At 43.2% G+C, this 19500-nt stretch overlaps 1 protein-coding gene across 5 annotated transcripts in view; it reads left to right on the plus strand.

Moving 5' to 3' along the window:
• MAPRE1 (microtubule associated protein RP/EB family member 1) overlaps positions 1–18274 on the plus strand; it is a 31533-nt gene extending 13259 nt beyond the window's left edge. For 4 of the 5 annotated variants that reach the window (XM_005672836.4, XM_085002897.1, XM_021077333.2 and 1 more), the window contains exons 3-7: positions 2110–2255; positions 5302–5509; positions 8769–8890; positions 14706–14858; positions 16511–18269. In XM_005672836.4, the coding sequence (XP_005672893.1) occupies positions 2110–2255; positions 5302–5509; positions 8769–8890; positions 14706–14858; positions 16511–16567 (686 nt within the window). In that variant the 3' untranslated portion in view covers positions 16568–18269. 5 annotated transcript variants of the gene reach the window in all.
• Positions 18275–19500: the final 1226 nt, after the last annotated feature.

A 19500-nucleotide genomic window follows, 5' to 3' on the forward strand; every position in this document is an offset into this window, starting at 1 on the left:
CTTAACCCACTGAGCAAGGCCAGGGATCGAACCCGCAACCTCATGGTTCCTAGTCGGATTTGTTTCTGCTGCACAGTGGGAACTCCTAAAGTTCTTCGACCAGGTTTTTTCCTGAGAAGCAGTTGACTGCTGCTTTTAAGTGGTTTCATACTGTGCATTTAGTATGTGCACATTATTTTGCTGGTTCAGAAAAATATCTTTCAGTTATAAAGCAGTGCTGTGGGTGTAGCTTAATAAGTTATCTTCTGTGTGTGTGTTTTAAATTGGTTTGTATGCATTCGAATCTAGACCAGATCTATACATTGCAACTGGTAAATTAGGACTTTTAAATCTCCTTCAAAATGTAAGTCAGCTTCTATGTAACAATTGATTTTTATTAAAGTACTTTTTTCCTCACATAAAAATAATATCTAATAGTCATCACCCTTCATGCTTTTAGTTTGTTAAAGTGACTGGGTCGTTGTTCTTCAGAATTTAGGAAGCTATTAGTGTCTCCATTTTGAAAAACATAAATATTGCTAATTCATTGCCTGGTACATACGATTCCCACAGTATATTTTTGTTGGATGAATAAGTAGATCAGCCACCTCAAGAATCAGGCTTTCACTTTCTGAGGCTCCTTTTTTTACTAAGAATGTCACCCTGGTCACTGAAGTGCTTTTGCTCTATTTGCATCTTTCCAAAAATAATGATAATGGCACTCTTTATGCCAGAACTGTCAGGGAGCCAGTTTGGCCTGATGTAAAGTAAATTGAATATGTATATTACGGTGGCCTTGTTCTGCAGAACACCTTTTGCTTAGTCGCTAGATTTCTTGTCTCCTTTCTTGAAAGGGCAGTTAAGCACATGAAACCTGTCCTGTATTAGGAGAGTGCATATTTTGTAGGCATTGGAGAAACAACATTCCTGAAAATTTTTGGTGCCAACAAAACACTTTTTGGGGGTGGTGATGGATAAAAATGGGAAGTAGGGGAAGGAGTGAAATTGTGGAGCAAATAGGATGAAATATATACAGTAATTTTTTATGAGGCCTTTAAAATTAAAAAAAATATAAATGGAGGAACACAAAATGTCTTCTGTTCAACTTTGTTTATAAAACGATAGCTTAAGTTTATTTAGGGGTGTAAAAAGCTCAGGGAGGCAGATGTCTTAGAAAAAACATTTTTTTTTTTTTTTTTTTTTTTGTCTTTTTGTTGTTGTTGTTATTTCTTGGGCCGCTCCCGCGGCATATGGAGATTCCCAGGCTAGGGGTTGAATCGGAGCTGTAGCCACCGGCCTTCGGCCAGAGCCACAGCAATGCGGGATCCGAGCCGCATCTGCAACCTACACCACAGCTCACGGCAACGCCGGATCGTTAACCCACTGAGCAAGGGCAGGGACCGAACCCGCAACCTCATGGTTCCTAGTCGGATTCGTTAACCACTGAGCCACGACGGGAACTCCAGAAAAAACATTTTTTTAACCTAGGTCAGAGGCTGGATCTTTGAAATACTGGCGAAATCCCTCCTCCTGCTGGCGTTCATCTTTCTTTATAGTTTCCATTTTATTGTCGTGTGGTTTCTTATATAAAGAATAGTGTTTTTTTTTGGTCTTTTTAGGGCCACCCCCATGTCATATGGAGGTTCCCAGGCTAGGGGTCCAATTGGAGCTACAGCTGCCGGCCTATGTCACAGCCACAGCAACGAGGGATCCAAGCCGCGTCTGTGACCTACACCACAGATCACGGCAACGCTGGATCCTTAACCCACTGAGCAAGGTCCAGGATCGAACTGGCAACCTCATGATTCCTAGTCGGATTCTTTAATTACTGAGCCACGACAGGAACTCTTATAAAGAATAATTTTAAAGTTTCATAGGAACATTCCTTTTCTCCTCGTCATGGGGTTTTAGGTTGCAAATGTGTTGTGGAACTTAGCAGGTAAAACCACAGTCCTGTTAGCGGATTTCAGAGTCCAGGGTAGTGAAGTTTCGGAGTTTTGTAGGTCCACTTTATAACTTTCGACATTGTTTGTAAGTTATGTGGGTGTGAGTAAGTTTTCGCCCTGCTTCTTTAATAGCTACTGCACTTAATGACCTGGTGTGTATTTTCTTCTGTTGTTATTCATTCAGGGGCTGCCTATTGTCAGTTTATGGACATGCTGTTCCCTGGCTCCATTGCCTTGAAGAAAGTGAAATTCCAAGCTAAGCTAGAACATGAATACATCCAGAACTTCAAAATACTACAGGCAGGTTTTAAGAGGATGGGTGTTGACAAAGTAAGTAAACTTTATTCTTTCATTTAGGTTGTTTCTTTTCTTTTTTTGTCTTTTGTTTTTTTTTTTTTGTTTGTTTGTTTTAAGGCTGCACCCGCAGCATATGGAGGTTCCCAGGCCAGGGGTCTAATCAGAGCTGTAGCTGCTGGCCTACACCACAGCCTCAGCAATGTAGGATCTGAGCCGTATCTGCAAGCTACACCACAGCTCACGGCAACGCCAGATTCTTAACTCACTGAGCGAGGCCAGGGATCGAATCGGTGTCCTCATGGATGCCAGTGGGGTTTGTCAACCACTGAGCCACAATGGGAACTCCTAGGTTGTGTCTGAACTGGTGATAATTACTAAGGATACAGCTGCTGATCCAAGGCTTTGGACATTCTGTTGTTTCTTTTCCTGTTATATACTTATCTTTTTTCTCCAGGTGACAGAATTTACTGGGAACAGAGAATTTTCCCTTGTTCTCCTACTCTCAGTTCCCTCATGGTCTTCTTTTTTCATCTGAAGTTGGTAACTGCCTGGAGGAATCAACCTGTAAATCTGTACCCATGATTTTTTTTTTTTAGGGCCGCACTCATGGCATATGGAAGTTTCCACAATGGAAACTCCTGACTTTTTTTTTTTTTTTTTTTGTCTTTTTGCCATTTCTTGGGCCGCTCCCGTGGCCTATGGATGTTCCCAGGCTAGGGGTTGAATCGGAGCTGTAGCCACCAGCCTATGCCAGAGCTACAGCAATGCGGGATCCGAGCCGCGTCTGCAACCTATACCACAGCTCACGGCAATGCCGGATCATTAACCCACTTAGCAAGGGCAGGGACCGAACCCGCAACCTTATGGTTCCTAGTCGGATTCGTTAACCACTGCGCCACGACGGTAACTCCTGATTTTTTTTTTTTTAATTACTGTTTATTAATCTGAGATCTGACTCTTTTAATCTCTGAATTTACTTCTGTAAAGCATAACATATGGTAGAATAAGTAGTTTTAATAGAGGAGAGTCTAGTACTACTTGATTTTTATAGAAAAGTATAAAGAAGATCGCTGGTAGGTGCTGCAGAGTTTTGCCCCCAAGGTTATTTGACAATACCAGAAACACAGTCCACCAGGCTTCATTATGACAGATATCTCTGTTTAGTAAGTAGTAGATTATTGCAAAGTTAAGCAGTTCTCCCCCCGTTAGAAGATATCTGGGGGGAAAGTTTTTTTTAGTAAAGCTTGTAATCACCTCCTAATCTTGCTGCTATATCTAGATTTTATTTATTTTGAAATCAGTCTTATTTTAGTTTTGTCTGTACAGTATATAAAATATGCATTTGTATTGTAAGACCATCATGTAGTTATCAGGCATGGTTTAAAGTAGATGTAGCTTACTATATACTATAATTTTCCTTCTTATAGAATTAATTTTTTTTTAGGGCCACACTCTCGGCATATGAAGGTTCCTAGGCTAGGGGTCTAGTCAGAGCTATAGCTGTGGGCCTATGCCACAGCCACAGCAATGCCAGATCTGAGCCAAGTCTGTGACCTACACCACAGCTCACAGCAATGCCATATCCTTAACCCACTGAGCCAGGCCAGGGATTGAACCCCCAATCTCATGGTTCCTAGTCGGACTGGTTTCTGCTGTGCCACCACGGGGACTCTGGGAACTCCTAGAATTAATTTCTTTGAATAAGGAAAATTTCTGACATACATGAAGTAGAGAGAATAGTGCAGTGCCCCCCCCCCCCGCCATGTACCTAAGTGTTTTTCAGCTCGTGGTCACTTTTGCTTCATATGTAGCTCTATGCCACCCCCTGTACTCCTGGATTATTTTGAAGTGAATTCCAGATATAACATTTTATTTAACTTTTATAAATTTCTTTGTTCGGGGGGGGTGAATATAGTTCAAATTGTTATATATATGTTACTTTTTATAAAAATACTATTGTAAAAAAAATACTGTTGTACCTGGAATCTTTGAAGAGTTAAAAGAGAGTTAAGCTCTGGCCAACAGTCCAACCATTTGAAGTGGTACCTGATAACCCAGTTCTTATACAATAAATATCTTACAGGGTCCTTTGAAGTATGTTTTAATAGAATTGGAATTACTTGAAAAACATACCATTTTCCAGAAGTCTATTCCAGGGGCTGATTCTGTACCTTGATTTATTTTTAAAATGGATTTTTTTTTTTCTTTTTTTTTTCTTTTCATCTTTTAGGGCTGCACCCTCAGCATGTGGAGATTCCCAGGCTTAGAGGTCTAATCGGAGTTATAGCCTCTAGCCTACACCAAGCCACAGCAATTCGGGGATTCAAGCCACGTCTGTGACCCACACCACAGCTCATGGCAACGCTGGATCCTTAACCCAGTGAGCAAGGTCTGGGATTGAACCCTCAAGCTCATGGTTCCTAGTCGGATTCTTTAACCACTGAGCCATGATGGGAACTCCAGATATTTTTTTTCTTAACACAGTTCATTGTGGATACATGTGGTTAATTTGTGCTCTGGATGTCATACCTTGTGACAGGCACTGTGGCCATGCAAGTTATATGGAGGTTTACTCTTTACTGTGAAGTGACGTATCTTAGAATGTATTTGGATGTATATGTGTCTTATACATGATATTTGATCCTTTTGTATTTCTTTCTTTTTCTTTTCCTTCTTTTTTGCTTTTTAGGGCCGTTCTTGGCCGCATATGGAAATTCCCAGCCTAGCGGTAGAATCAGAGCTGCAGCTGCCGGCCTGTACCACACACAGCAATGTGGAATTCGAGTGAGCTGCATCTGTAACCTGCACCACAGCTCATGGCAAAGCTGGATCCTTAACCTGCTGAGCGAGGCCAGGGATCAAATCTGCATCCTCATGGATGCTAGTGTGGTTCTTTTACTGCTGAGCCACAACAGGAACTACCATTTTGCATTTCTGAGTTCTTTTGATGGACTTGGAGGGAGGTTGGCTGGTGTAAGTTCTCTGTGGAAGGCTTTTTACTGATTTGATAAATGGACACATTTGATGCTTGCCAGAAGGCTCTTGTTTTGGACTAAACAATCTTGATATTTCTTTGCAGATAATTCCTGTGGACAAATTAGTAAAAGGAAAGTTTCAGGATAATTTTGAATTTGTTCAGTGGTTCAAGAAATTTTTTGATGCCAACTACGATGGGAAAGACTATGACCCTGTAGCTGCCAGACAAGGTCAAGAAACTGCGGTGGCCCCTTCCCTTGTTGCTCCAGCTCTGAACAAACCGAAGAAACCTCTCAGCTCTAGCGGTGCAGGTAAAAAACCCAAAAAAACCCACACATGCATAAAACCCCACACCATTTCCAATTAATAGTACTTTGGGTATTCATTCATTCATTCATCATCCACCCAGAAGTTTTTGTGTAGCCATAGGTAGGGAGCTTAAGAGGTATAATCCCAGCCAAGTGGCAGGAGCATGGATTGTGGCATCAGGGCCCTATGCTGTTCTTAGATCTCTGGAGCCCTGTGTAAGCACTTCACCTCTACCCCACTGTTTCCTCTGTAAAAGGGGAATTTCAGTACTTGCCCCAGAGGGCTGTTCTTGAGGCCTGAGTGAGGTATTCCATTCGACTTTGCCCACACTCTTTAGTTGTGTGGACTAGAAATCCCTCAGACTAGTTCAGGTAAAAGAGATCTTTTGTTCAAACACAAGGCCATTTCATCTTAGAACCCTAGGATGGGAAGTTGGAACCAGACTTGAACTCCCTGGAACTGGAGGAGCGTTCTAGGTCTCCTAAGGACTGCTCCTGGCTCTGCTTCATTGTTCTGTCTGCAGACCAGCTTACTGTGCTTATTCATGGCTTCCCTGCCTTCCGTAGAGCTTTAGCTGCTACAGGGTATTGGCTTGCTACCATGCCAGCAAATCTAGGAGGCAAGGGAGGCGGTTTTTGGAGATCTTCTCTGAAAGTCTTGGCCTGGGAGGTTTCCCAAAATGTTTGCAGTAGTGTACTCAGAGAACATATGGATACTTTGGGGGCACAGTAGATGTTCTACAGTTGCTAACTTCTTTCCAGGAGGTGGCAAGAATATTAGTTTAAAGTTGCATAGTACCTTGAGAGAGAGGCTGATCATCTGGTATTAGAGCGGGACATTGAGTGTTTTTTAATTTTTATTGCTTTATAGAGCTCTGATTCACTTACCGTACAATTCACCCATTTAAAGTATACAACTGAATGGTTTTTAGTTTATTCATAGGTGTGTTCAACTATCACCATAAGCAATTTTAAAATATTTTCTTTAGACCAAAAGAGGAATTTCCTATGTGCTAAGTAACAGTCACTTCTCATTTCCTCCTAACACTCCCTCTCTGCCAGCCCTAGGCAACCACTAATCCACTCTCTGTCGATTCTGAACATTTCCCTTTGGGGGGGCCTTGCCCATGGCATGTGGAAGTTCCCAGGCCAGGGATGGAAACTGTGCCACAGCAGTGACCTGAACCCCTGCAGCAATACCACCAGATCCTTAAGCCACTGTGCCACAAGGGAACTCCAGTTCTGAACATTTCTGAATGGGATTATAGGATATGTAGTCTTTTGTGTCTGCCTTCTTTCATTTAGCGTAATATTTTCATATGTACTCTTGTAGCAGAATTCTTGGGTCATTGGTAACTCTCTTTAGCCTTTGGCAGAAGTACCTGACTGTTTTCCAGAGTGGCTAAACCATTTACATTCCCATCAGAATATATGAAAATTCAGATTTCTTCAAATGTGGAGTATTTTTATTCTTTAGCTTTTTAGAATGGGAAACTGCACCAGATAATCTTGTGCATGTCCTATTTCACATGCTGCTAACAAGCGTGTGCAGACTTGCATTAAGCATTTAGTCTTGAGGATATACTAGAGATCCTCCAGAGGAGATGCTTGTTTCTGGGGGTGAAAAGGCCTTTATGGTTGTTGAATAGTTTGGGGTGTCAGGAAGATAAGATTTTTTTTTTTTTTTTTTTTTTTTGGCTTTTTAGGGCTGCACCCAAGGCCATGGAGGGTCCCAGGCTAGGGGTTGAATCAGAGCTACAGCTGCCCGCCACAGCATCGCCATATCCGAGCTGCGTCTGCTATGTACACCACAGCTCATAGCAAAGCCGGATCCTTAACCCACTGAGCGAGGCCAGGGATCAAACCCGCAACCTCATGGTATCTAGTCGGATTTGTTTCCGCTGTGCCACAATGGGAAGTCCAGATCAGATATTTCTAAGCTTGTATAATATACAAGCTTTACAAGGTTAGTGCTAAATGAATGAATAAAATGATGATAGATAAATTTGCCTTGAGGAAAAGCCATTTTTTCTTCATTTTTTAAAGTTTTTTGTTTTTTTTTTTTTTTGGGGTCTTTTTGCTATTTCTTGGGCCGCTTCTGCGGCATATGGAGGTTCCCAGGCTAGGGGTCGAATCGGAGCTGTAGCCACCGGCCTACGCCAGAGCCACAGCAACGCAGGATCTGAGCTGCGTCAGCAACCTACACCACAGCTCACGGAAGCGCCAGATCGTTAACCCACTGAGCAAGGGCAGGGACCGAACCCACAACCTCATGGTTCCTAGTCGGATTCGTTAACCACTGCGCCACGACGGAATTCCTTCATTTTTTAAAGTTTTATTGAAGCATATTTGATTTACAATGTTGCGATAATTTCGCCTGTACAGCGAAGTGATTCAGTTATATATATATTTTTCAGATTCTTTTCCCACATAGATTATCACAGAATATTGGGTAGTGTTCCCTGTGCTATACAGCAGGTCCTTGTTGGCCAGTTTCTGTATATCTCAGTGTGCACACGGCAGTCCCAAAGCCCCAGGCCACTCCCCCTCCTCCCCCGAGGTAGCCCATTCTTGATTAGTTTAACTCGTAGATGGATTGGCCCTTTACCACTTTTTCAGCAGTGTTCATCTGCTTTGGCCACTCCTACCGAGTGAAGTCTGTGAATTCTAGTCATTGTGCTGCTTTTCTCTCCACCTTTCTAAATATCTTCTAAAAGGTAAGCAAGGTACAGGTTTTAAAGTGTTTAGTGGTCAGAGCAGTCTGCCCCTCCTCTTCCTGCTCCAAGGAACCTGAGGTTCTGAGTTAGGAGGCACCTTACTTTCCAGGCGGGGAATCATGGGCACCCCGCAGCAGCTGGGGCTGTGAGTTCCTGGTGTGAAGTTTTCCTTTGCTTCATGAAGCTGTCCTGTTTATGGATTTGGTTGGAGCTGGGTTGAGGTACATCTGTATGTACCAGCATGACTTTGCCTATTTCAGAGGATAGTCCTATCCACCCCAGCGGAAAAAAGACCACACAGAAGGACTTACTCCCAGCACGAAGGATCATGGCTAAAACTGGTACTTAACTGTGCTGCCAGGATGCAAAACCACTTTGGACAAACATGGGGGTGCTGTCTCGCATGCTGGGCTCTCTACATTGGGTCTCTTCACTGCACAGCCGTGGAGGGCAGTTGGTTACAGCTTCCTCTTGTTGTCTGGTGGGTTCTTTTTTTATTTTAAATTTTCTTCTCTTAAAAAAAAAAACCAAAAAACTTCTCTTAGCTCCACAGAGGCCCATTGCAACACACAGAACTACTGCAGCCCCTAAGGCTGGCCCAGGTGTGGTGCGGAAGAATCCTGGTGTGGGGAACGGGGATGACGAAGCAGCCGAATTGATGCAGCAGGTAGGCACCTCCTGTGTCTGAGGCGGGAGGCACTTTGGAGGAGAGGGCTCTCGCCACCACGAGTAGGGCAGGCTTGTCCATGTGCTCGTGGAAAGACCTGCCTTGTCTGCATACAAGCTATCCTTGTGACATGTGCACTTCAGGAGCTGTGAGCATGGGCATGGAAGAGGGGTGTCAGGTATTTCTGAGGTCTGTTAGTGTGGCAAAAACCCATGTATGTTTGGAACTCATCCCGTACAGTAGAACCCTGTTGAAAGTCTCTGGAACTCTGGAACACTGTTAGGGTTTTGTGGGATTCAGAATGTCTCTTGAATTTTGGCTCTGACAAAAGATAAAAGAGAATTCCTTTCTAAATAATAATTTTAAAAAAATGATTTGACAGTCTTTCTGCTAAAATCTGGGTCACCAGAGAATCAAGTTGAGAGTGGAACTGGTGTTTCTGTTCTTAATAGGTCAGTGATTCGAAATGTCTTCTTCAGGATTAGGTAATTGGTAGAGGTCTCTGTGGATCAGAGCACATTATAGACTTTTAGACATTTTCTCACTAATTCTTTTTCATTTTTTCAAATTTTATTAAAGCATAGTTGATTTACAGTCTTAGGTTAATTTCTTTTTACCACACAGAGTGACTTGGTTACACATGTGCACATATCCATTCTCTTTCAGATTTTTCCCCTATATAGGTTATCACAGAATATTGAGTTCCCTGTGCTATACAGCAGGTCCCTGTTGACCATCCACGTGATATACAACAGTGTGCATATGCCAGTCCCAAACTCCCAATCCATCCCTCCCCACTCACTAATTCTTTTTTTTTTTTTTTTTTTTTTTTTTTTGCTTTTTAGGGCCGTGCTTGCGCATATGGAGATTCCCAGGCTAGGGGTCGAATTGGAGCTACAGCTGCCACCTTATGCCACCATAGCAGCATCAGACTGGAGCCATGTCTGCGCAACACCAGATCCTTAGCCCACTGAGCGAGGCCAGGGATTGAACCTGGAACATCATGGTTCCTAGTTGGATTTGTTTTCTCTGCGCCACAGTGGGAACTCCCCCTACCCCCCACTAATTCTTACAGTTACATTTTTTTGTTTGCTTTTGGGTGATGCTCTTGCTTAATTCCAGATTTAAAATCAAGGATTCTCTGATTGCTGTGAGTTTGAGATTGAACCCTTTTGCTTTCCTAAAAACCAAGTCCTAAAGCCTGGGGGAAATGGCCTTACTTTAATCCAGACCCCTGTGACTCAGACCATACTCTTAGGAAATCAGACATAAAAGCCTGTTCAAAGATCAGATTTGGTCTTTTTCATCCTTTGATTTGTGTGTGCTCCAAGGTTGTAGGTGCCTCTGGAGTGTGGAGGTGACTGCATCACCATCCCTATTGTTGTGGCAGCCTCAAGCACCCTTTGGGCACTGTCACTTTGAGGACAGAAGGCCTGGAGAATGAGGAGACCTCCCTGCTACAACTGGTCGCTAGGCACAGGTGTACACAGGAAGTAGTCTCAGAGTGAAATCGGGTAAAGAGCTGTCAGTGCCCAGGCTCAGCAGCCGGCACTGTGCTGTCTGGGAGGCAGTGCAGTGGGCTTCATGGGACTGCTGTTCTGCTGGTGTCCTGTGGTGGGAACACAGGCTTCGGGCTCGGTGGATTTGGGGGTTGTCCTGGCTCTGCCGCTAAACTTCCACTTGGGGCAAGTGAGTTAACTTCTGTGAACTCACTGCCTCTTGTGAAGTGGGGCTAATGCTTTGCTTAGGATAGTTGATTGGATCTCACATGAGCTGATGTTCTGTCAGGTGCCTGGAAGGATATTTGGGATAAATGGGGTAAATGGCAGCAGATGAAAGATAGTTGTGATGATTATGGTTTTTGTCTGTGGTCTGTTTAGAGTGAAATAAGTTCTGGAGTGTGTTTTAAAGTCCTCGGAGGAGTTCCCTGGTGGCTCAACAGGTTTAGGATCTGGTGTTGTCCCTGCTGTGGCGCGGGTTCAGTCCCTGGCCTGGGAATTTCCTTATGCTGTGGGTGTGGCCAAAATTAAACAGTTTACAGGAATCACAAAACCACCTTTTTTATTTTTTATTTTTATTTATTTATTTTGAATTTTTAGGGTTGCTTCCACAGTATAGGAAAGTTGCCAGGCTAGCGGTTGAATTGGAGCTGTAGCTGCTGGATTGTCTGCGACCTTCACCACAGTTCACAGCAATGCCAGATCCTTAACCCGCTGAGCGAGGCCAGGGATTGAACCTTTGTCCTCAAGGATACTAGTTGGGTTTATTACCGGTGAGCCACCAAGGAAACTCCCCAAAGCTATCATTTTAGAGCGCGTGTGCCATTGCTCTACACAGCACTTGGGTTTCACTGGTGCAGCAGCCCTGTGAGATGTTATAGAGAAGGACAGCTTGGAGAGGTTAATAGCCTGAGCTGGTATAGACCCAGCTCACACCCAGCCCTCCCTCAGAATTAATTTGTTTGGGCTGCAGAGGGTTTTGATTTTTGTTATTTTTTAATTTTTATTTTTAATTTTTATTTTTTGTCTTTTGTCTTTTTTTTTTTTAGGGCTGCACCCATGGCATATGGAGGTTCCCAGGCTAGGAGTCTAATTGGAGCTGTAGCTGCCCGCCTACGCCATAGCCATAGCTATGCCAGATCCGAGCCTCCTTTGCGACCTACACCACAGCTCACGGCAAAGCCGGATCTTTAACCCACTGAGCGAGGCCAAGGATTGAACCCTCAACCTCATGGTTCCTTGTCGGATTCGTTTCCACTGCTCCATGATGGGAACTCCAATTTTTGTTATTATTTTTTTTAATGTGAAGGTTTCAGATTCTTGCCAGGTTGTGGAAGTCCTGAGCATACCATGGCTCATTCTCATGATCTCGCTAATCCTCAAAGTATTTGAAGGGGTGGCCTTGATAAAGTGTGGAGGTCTGAGGGACGTGACCGATATGTGAAGTAGAGCCATGTGTGCTCAGTAGGCTAATAAGAGAAGAGCAGTGTATTCTAAGTCATCCTGGAGAAATTTAGTTGATTTTCATATAGAACAGTGCTATTCAGTAGAAATAGAATGCAAACCAGAAATGTGAGGAGCATATGTAATTTAAAGTTTTCTCGTAGGCACACTGAAAAACTAAAAAGAAACAAATTAATTCCAGGAACATGTTACCCTACATACCTTAAATATTAGTATTCTAACATGATCAATAGAAACACTTATCAATGAGATATTTTACATTTGAACACTGTACTAGGTCTTTGAAGTCCAGCCTGTCTCAGTTGCATTGATCACATTTCAAGTGCTCAAAACACCACAGATGGCTCAGAGCTGCCACATTGGCCAGTGCAGGTCCAAAGCCTTAAAAAGGTTCGAAGGAGTGACATTGATTATTAGCCATAGCCTTTGAATAACTTTATAAATAAGCAGTTAGAGGGGTGCCGTGTGAAAGCTAGTGAGTTGGTGTGTGATTATTGAGTGTTTCTTGTGGATTCATAGTTAATCGGGTGATGTCAAGGGGGACTGTTGCTTTGGCCTTGTAGGTGGGGCCTATGGAACTGGGTTTTGATGACCTCGATGATGTGCGGGCCAGAGAAGGTGGCTTTGTGAGGAAGGCACTAGTGAAATGTGCATAGACAGATGGACTCCAAGCCACTATGCCTTGCTGAGCTATTTTGACTTCCCTTTCCTTCTCCTGAGATTAGAAGGCCTTTTCCCTGGCTCTTGGAACTGAAGATCCAAGGCAGCTTCCACTGCCAGTTAGTCACCTCTTATCCTTTTATTCCCTTCTCCACTTTCTGGTAGTTTAAGGAAAAGCAGCTAGCAGGGCTGGGGAGAGTGGAAGCAGATGGATGATTTCATTTTACTGGCTACTAGATGATGGTAGTACTTTATTGAAACTTCCTTTTGTTTTTTTTTTTTTTTTTCCTTTTCTTTTTTGGCCGCCCTGCTGGCATATGGAGTTTCCAGGCCAGGGATCAGATTTGAGCCGCAGTCAATACCTAAGCAGCAGCTGTGGCAGTCCTGGATCCTTAACCCACTGTGCCAGACCAGGGATTGAACCTGTGTCCCAGTGTTCCCAAGACACTGCCCATCCTGTTGCAGCACAGTGGGAACTCCTGTTGAAACTTTCAGTTATTTTTATTTATTTATTTAAAAAATTTTTTTAATTTTTTTTCTCTTTTTGCCTTTTGTAGGGCCACTCCCGTGGCATATGGAGATTTCCAGGCTAGGGCTCTAATCAGAACTGTAGCCGCTGGCCTACGCTACAGCCACAGCAACTTGGGATCTGAGCTGCATCTGCGACTTATACCACAGCTCATGGCAACGCCGGATCCTTAACCCACTGAGTGAGGCCAGGGATCAAACCCACAACCTCATGGTTCCTAGTTGGATTCTTTAACCACTGAGCCACGACGGGAACTCTGAAACTTTCAGTTATTTTTAAAAGTGATTTCCTTGGTTGCTAAAGGAATAGTGAAAGTGTGTCTAGAACCTCGATTTTGGTTTGGTCTTTGATGAACTTTGAAGTTAAGTCTTTGACAAAAAGGTCCTGGTGGTTCTGATCACCTCCTCATTTGGATGTTTCTTGACTGCAGGTTATGAAGAGGAGCCTCCTTCCACCCTGGGGTGGGACTTGATCCCTTCGGTTGGGTCTGGCTTCTTCATCAGGCTGTGGGGAAGGCAGCTGGATAAGCTGTTTCCTTCTGTTTTTGCAGCTAGAAGTGCAGAAGGTGACTGGACTTCTGTGGTGCCTTCTGACTCCCAGGATTCCCTGCTGCCCAAATTGTGCTCAGAGGCTGTCCCTTTGGCTTTCCATGTAGCCCTAACCTGTAAGGGCTGTGAGGATTTTATGCTGCACCATGAGCCTTGTAATTTGCATTCATTGAGAGTTAAATTGAATTCACATGTCATAATTCTGAATGAAGATGCATTGTGCTTAAAATACACCAAGGACCACAAGAATTATTATGACTTTATTACTCTTGGCTGGATAGAGTTTTGGCCCAAGCACTGAGGTTTATTTCTTCACTGCCTCTTTGTGGAAGTTAGAGTCCCTCAGTGGGGCTCCTGGAGGATCCTGCAGTGCAGGTGGTGAGTTGATGTTGCCCAAGGGAGCTAGTGGTGGTGGTGGTGGAGTCTGCTCCTGCCTCTGCCATCTTCTCTCCCTTTTGAGACTCTCTTGGGAGAGAGAGTGGTGCAAGGACACTGTCTTCAGAGGGTGCCTTTCTTTCAGGGACTGTGCCCTAGCCCCGACGTGCTGGGGGGAACGAATCTTTGAGTTTTCCATGCCCAGGCCCACTCCCCCCGCCCCGCCCCCACCCCAGTCCTAGCTGTCTTGGCCAGTACGCTTCACCTTCAGCTGGTCTTCCCCTCCTGGCTAACTATCTCTACCCGCTCCCTTGGTCCAGACATTCTCTTATCATTGACTTCAGTTTGTAGAAAGACCTGGACCTAATTGACCAAGTGTCCTGGTGAAGACTCAGTCTATGATTGTCATCTATTCTGCTGGGCCAGGTTGTGGGTTCTGCTTCTGTATGTGTCAGACTCCTATGGTTTTTTCTCCTTGATCTTGTCTGAGTCCCTGAGAAGTTCCTTCATGTTTCATGGTGAAGTCTGTCCTTCCCTGGGGAATTTCTGTAGTGAGGCACCATGAACAAGCCAATGTTATTTATCTGGGGCTGAAGGAAATTGACATTAAGCTAAAGTGAGATTTTTGTCTGTGTTGGAGAGTTTGATGAAAGACTACATCTCTTTTTGTGTTGAAGGTTGGCTGATACACTTGGGTGTGTGAATGCCAAGTGACTTACGCTTTCTCATGTCTTGTGCAGGTCAACGTACTGAAACTTACCGTTGAAGATTTGGAGAAAGAGAGAGATTTCTACTTTGGAAAACTGAGAAACATTGAATTGATTTGCCAGGAGAATGAGGGGGAAAACAACCCTGTATTGCAGAGGATTGTGGACATTCTCTATGCCACAGATGTACGTGTTGACATGAGGATATTTTCTTGCCATTTTGTCACCTAAGAGAAAATACATTTTATCTGGTTGGTTTTGGCAAACTCATTGCTGATACTTGCTGTGTTTCAGCATAGCATTCATCACAAGACTTTGTCTTTGACCCTCAGAGTCAGCCAGAGGGCACCTCTGCCCAGGTTCAGCCTCTGCCTTGAGGCCTAAGAACCTTTGAGGCAGGCATAGGACACGGATACGTGGCTGGCTTGCCCTCCTTCTGTAGTTTGTGGCCACTGATGGGTCATGAGTGCCACAAAGTGCTCTTAACCCCGCCATCCCCACTCCACCCCCTTTAGCTTGGGCTCCTCAGCCTAAGATGCTGCCTTCTTTTAAATTAGGGCCACAGGCCTGCCTTGGAGAACCAGGCACATGGTTCCTATTCAGAGTCCACTGTCCACAGAGTGGACCTTTGCTTCTCCCACCTAGAGTGTGCCTGGTTCCTATTTCCCCAAAGTACTTTGTGGTCAAGTTTTTTGGGATCCATGTGTATTACTTCTGATATTAATTGTGCCTTGTTAGCTGAATAGAGAAAACTGATTTTCCCTTGATTTAGGATTTGGTATCTTGCTGTATCCACTGTTTAATGGCTGTAATTATTTATAATTCTGCCTGCTTAGCAAGGTCTTTAGGTTCCAACTACAGTATATGTCTAAGTGTTTTGTAGTATGTGACAGTGTACAAATATATACTGTATAAAAGTACAGTATAAATACAGTATAAAAATACAAGGTAGTATTAATGCTATCATTAACACTGTCCTCTAAATACATTAGGTGAATTTGGGGGGATTAAGACAGATGACCGAAAAGTTGATAATTGTTCAATAAATCCTTATTTTGAGCTTGCTCTGTGCAAGAAAATCAAAACAAAGATGAAGATGTAGGGGTCCTTGATCCAGTCTTTATTATTTTAGTGGAGTCATATTCTATGTAAATATACTTAAAATAGAGATTTAATTTAAAAAATAAGATAGTAATTTAAGGGGACGTCTAAAATTTTATGGAAGGATAGGTAGCCATTCATACATTCCAGATGCCCTGGAGGTGGGAGCCATGTAGCTGATGTTTTCCTAGGCCTCTAATGTTGGGTTAGCAGCTCTTAACGAGTTTTGGCGGTGTTTTGAGTAAACAAAATGCCCATGACACCTGTAGTAAGATGCCTGGTACTGAGTGCGGTCAAAGGAATGCATAAGGGAACAGCCGACTGGGTGGACAGTTTATTGAGGGGAGATGGTGTGGTACTATTAGGGTGATTTAGGATTTTTTGATGGTAAATTTTCTTAACTCTGTTGAGGTTCAGTCGACACAATGAACTGTACATACTTAATAGCACAATTGATGTGAAAAATTTTCACCGTAATCAAAATTGTACACATCCGTCACTACAAAGGTTTGAAGGTAAATTTATGCTGAGTTTTTGCCTTTTGTGGCATGTGATTCCACTCCCTAACTGATAACAGTCACTTGACCTTGTGCCATTAAATGCCAAGTGTGTAGAAGAAACAGGAACTGTTGACCTTGAGAGGCTTTAAAAATGAGGAAAGTGAACCCACAGTAGAAACTGATCCATCATTCAGCGTTGGATAATAGCTTTCCTCTCTCTCATTTTCCCATTTTCAGGAAGGCTTCGTGATACCCGATGAAGGGGGCCCACAGGAGGAGCAAGAAGAGTATTAACAGCCTGGACCAGCCGAGCAACATCCGAATTCTTCACTCCAAATCATGTGCTTAACTGTAAAATACTCCCTTTTATTATTCTTAGAGGACTCACTGGTTTCTTTTCATAAGCAAAAAGTACCTCTTCTTAAAGTGCACTTTGCAGAAGTTTCACTCCTTTTCCAATAAGTTTGAGTTAGGAGCTTTTACCTTATAGCAGAGCAGTATTAACATCTAGTTGGTTCACCTAGGGAACAAAGAGGCCGACCATGGGGCTCACCATGTGGATGCTGGTAACACTGATGCTGGAGAAGGGATTTTTGCGTCATATACTGAGGTGGAGACCTCAGTAGAGAAATATAAAGACTGATTTGAATTTTAAGCTAATGTGAAATCTTGGCAGAGAACGTTTAGTAAATAAATGCCTTAAGAGTATTTAAAAGATGCTTCCATATTTCAAAATATAAAATGTAACATGACGGAGATTTTATGTGTTTGGCATGGCATCTGGGAAAGAAGGGCCAGAACCTGGAACCTTTGGAACCTGCAGTTCACAGCCCTTGCAGGGCTGCTTGATCCTCGTAGGCCCAGACCTTGGCCCCAAAGGAAAGTTTAAAAAGTTGCTCTGTAAAGCTATTTAGTGTCCTTGACCAATTGCATCCCTGCTCAGAAGCCAGAGGCATTGTTGCCTGGATGAATAAAGGGTGAGTTTCAGCCCTGAGATGTTTGAAGCGAAGAGCGTGATTTTCATTGAGCATTTTTCTGGTGATTTTTCCAGTTTTTCCTGAAATTTCTATGTATTGTGTTTTTGTTTTTTATTTTGGTTTTTTTTTGAAATGAGGTGTGTGTCCAGTTTTTAAATCTACCAGCTACTTTTGGGGACTTGCCCACATCTCTGGGATTTGAATGGGGGTTGTGTCCTGTTTTACTGTCTTTTAAGTTTACATTAAACATGTTCCTTCTCTGCTCCCCTTGCCCACTGGGGACTCCTCTTTGGCTCCTTGAAGTTTGCTGCTTAGAGTGGAAGTTCAGCAGGCAGGTGATCATGCCGCCGAGTTCTTTGTGGACCTCTGGCAAAGGGAGTGATCAGTGAAGGCCATCACGATCTTGGGATCTGCAAGGCTGGGTGTTTTCGGTACCTGCTGTCCACAGCCCTCCACTGTTATTGGAATACTTTGCCAGTGCACTAATCTCTTTGGAGATAAAAATGTTAGCGTGTTACTAAATGTTAATTTTCTTTTGCAGAAAATACAGTACCATGTCTGAATTAATTATTAATATTTAAAATATTTCATTCCTTAACTCTCCCTCATTTGCTTTGCCCACAGCCTGTTCAGTTCCCCTGTTTTGGCAGAATTCTGCAAAATGTGTGTCACCCACTACTGAGATTGTTCGGCCCCTGATGTTTTTGTATTGATTTGTTTCTGGTGGTAGCTTGTCCTAAAATGTGTGTAGCAAGCAGGTATTTTATGATAAAATTGTTGTGTAGTGCATGCTCTGTGTGGAATTCAGAGGAAAACCCAGATTCAGTGATTAACAATGCCAAAAAATGCAAGTAACTAGCCATTGTTCAAATAACAGTGGTGCCATTTCTCTTTTGTGGCCTTTTAGACTTTTGTTGCCCTAAAATTCCATTTTATTGGGAACCCATTTTCCACCTGGTCTTTCTTGACAGGGTTTTTTTCTACTTTAAACAGTTTCTAAATAAAATTCTGTATTTCAAGAGTGTCATGTCTTCTGAAATTTGTCTTGCCCTGGGTATATTCTTTTAGGTTCAAATGATTAAGGTACCCATGCTTCTTTCTTAAATTAGGTCTAATCTTTTGAAATCCTTCGCTGTTTTTTCAAATGTGCTTATTTCTAAGCCTGTTTCTTTTTTCTCCATTCTTCTCAGTACATTTCTCAGTCTCCTGCTGTTTCACACTCTCCTGTTACTGTGAGAGATCTTTCAGAAGTCCAAGGCTTAGCCTAGCTGCCATGAAACCTTTTCAGGCTGTTTGCTCCAGAGAAATACAGGACAGAGCTTGGTGGATACCATGGGGCAATGCTTTTTTTTTTCCCCCTGAAAGTGTATTTCAAAGTCAGTGAACACAGTCAGTCTATAATGTAACCTGAAATCATCACCATTTTTTCTTCCCTTTTAAAATTCTGTGCTATAAGAGATGAATTCAGAAGAAGACATGCTGCCATTTCCAGTGTGAAAGTTAAATGGGCAGAAGGAAGTTTTCTGTATGATCTTTAGGGTACCCACATAGGGCTCTGTAAACCCCACTTGATGATGACGTTGCCTAGGGTTATACACCACATTAATTCCTCTAGAGTTAACGTTATGATACCTTCCTTAAAATGTTAGGTACCTTCAGAAGGAACTGGATACCGTGTGTGTTGGTAATCTACAAGAAGATACCTCCAGGAGTACATGGTTTGTGAAGATTATGTTGAGTAATATCAGCTGAGAAGTTCCCTTGGAAAGAGTGAAGCTGATACTGCATGTACCTCTGACCTAATTAGTCCCTTGGCCGGGCTCTTTAGGCTGAGGCAACACAGAGTCTTATAACATGACCGATTCAGGTTAGATCATTGGTGCGGTAAACTTGAAAAGCTGCTTTGTTTGCTTGGCGAGGTCTGTGTTGTATTCAGGATAGGTATACAGATGACTTCTCTGGCTGGATTAAGATGTAGGACTCACTCGTGGTGGTCCTCAAGCTGATGGGCGTCAGAATCACCTGTAGAACTTGATGGGCATACTTCTGAAGTCCAGTCTCAGAAATTCTGAGTCAGGAGGTTAGAAATCCGCATTTTACTCCGTATCTTGGGTGATATGGGCTTATTGCAGTCTTCAGACCTGTATTTTGGCCTTATATTTATGCCTACAAGTTCAAGTCTGATTCTGGCAGGGGGGACATCAGAGTGGAGTCCTTGTAGGTCCAGCTTTGCGACTTTGGGGCTAATTA

This window comes from Sus scrofa, chromosome 17, assembly GCF_054392235.1.
Source record: "Sus scrofa isolate SSC_HxYL_T2T_F1_AM1 chromosome 17, Sscrofa_HxYL_maternal_Yorkshire_Landrace_v2.0, whole genome shotgun sequence".
In the NCBI taxonomy this organism is placed as follows: Eukaryota; Metazoa; Chordata; class Mammalia; order Artiodactyla; family Suidae; genus Sus; species Sus scrofa.